The sequence below is a fragment of the Chrysochloris asiatica genome, unplaced genomic scaffold, assembly GCF_000296735.1.
Source record: "Chrysochloris asiatica unplaced genomic scaffold, ChrAsi1.0 scaffold00632, whole genome shotgun sequence".
NCBI classification, from domain to species: Eukaryota; Metazoa; Chordata; class Mammalia; order Afrosoricida; family Chrysochloridae; genus Chrysochloris; species Chrysochloris asiatica.
This window is the reverse complement of record NW_006409150.1, coordinates 71,930-73,503: the sequence shown is the minus strand read 5'-3', so window position 1 is coordinate 73,503 and position 1,574 is coordinate 71,930. Positions and strand designations below refer to the sequence as shown.

Genomic DNA, 1,574 nt, shown 5'->3' with positions numbered 1-1,574 from the left:
TTCTTTGATCTTCATCAGTAGATTTCCCCAGTTGTATTGTGATTTTGTTCCAAACCAAGGAGCTCATCTTGTGGCACTGTATCAGACAAGGTTTTGTATCTATTCATAAGGATTTCAGAGGAGGACCTCTCATTCCTTCTTCTTAGTCTCTTCTTAGTCTGGAAGCTCCACTGAAGCTTCTCCATCATGAGTGACCCTGCTGGTATTTGAAACACTTGTGGCATATCTTCCAGCATCATAGCAAAATACAAGACAAGACACCACAGTATGACAAAATGAAAGATAAGTGGGGACAAGAACTATTGGCATAAAATAATTGGTTAAAATATTTTGTTGAATGAACTGAATAAAGTCTGAAGGAACCCACCAGAAGCTCCTTAACACCAACACTATTTCCTTAGCAAAATGTTTAGGATTAGAGGTAAGAAAGGATAGTCAGTTTCATCATCAAGTGGAAGACTGAATATTTTGGGTCCCATGAAATTCTCAGTTATAGAAAACTACATCTATAGATATGATATGTTGTTCTTGATCAGTGTCACTAGCCTGTTCTGACTCACAGCGACCTATGTAGGGCTTCTACAGAGTGTCTGGGGAATTTGAACCACCAACATTTTGGTTAGCATTTTTGTGCCAAACATGAAGCATATCAACAGTATTTCTAGATATTATATAGGAAATATGTAAGGATGTGTAAGATATAAACAACAGTATATCTGTGAAATTGTTAATTGTTTGTGGCTAAATTTGAATTGGTCTCTTCTCTTTCCCAACAGTTTCATCAGCTATATGAAACCCAGAAACCAAACACGTGTTTTAGAATTCATTCTTTTGGGGCTCTCAGAAGAGACAAATCTGCAGCCCCTCCTCTTTGGACTCTTCCTGTCCATGTACCTAGTCACCTTCAGTGGGAACCTGCTGATCATCCTGACTATCATCACGGCCTCTCACCTTCACACACCCATGTACTTCTTCATCTTCAGTCTCTCTTGTATAGACATTTGTTTCACCTCCACCACTGTCCCAAAGATGCTGCTCAACATTCAGACACAGAACAAAGTTATTACCTATGAAGACTGCATCACTCAATTATATTTTTTCATATTTTTTGCAGCATTAGACCATTTCCTCTTGACAGTGATGGCTTATGACCGATATGTGGCCATATGTCACCCACTGCACTACACAGTCATCATGAACACCAAGTTTTGCGGTCTCCTGGTTTTTGGTTCTTTACTACTGAGTGCTCTGGAGTCTCTATTGCACAGCTTAATGGTTTTGCGACTGTCTTTTTGTACAGAATTGGAAATTTCCCACTATTTCTGTGAACTTAATCAGGTACTCAAACTTGCTTGTTCTGATACTTTCCTCAATGACTTAGTCATGTATTTTGTAGCTGGACTTCTGGGTGTTATTCCACTAACTGGGATCCTTTACTCTTACTGTAAGATTGTGTCCTCCATTTTTAGAATTTCATCAGCTGATGGCAAATCTAAAGCCTTTTCCACTTCTGGATCTCACCTTTCAGTTATTTCCTTGTTCTATGGTACATTTTTTGGAGTTTATCTTAGTTC

The 1,574-nt window shown here is 38.7% G+C and overlaps 1 protein-coding gene across 1 annotated transcript in view; it reads left to right on the top strand.

The window, feature by feature from the left end:
- The first annotated feature begins 789 nt into the window (after positions 1-789).
- Positions 790-1,574, top strand: part of LOC102839833 (olfactory receptor 7A10-like) — a 5,173-nt gene continuing 4,388 nt past the window's right edge. Inside the window, exon 1 of the mRNA XM_006877839.1 lies at positions 790-1,570. Within this exon, the coding sequence (XP_006877901.1) occupies positions 790-1,570 (781 nt within the window). The remainder of the gene's footprint in view (positions 1,571-1,574) is intronic.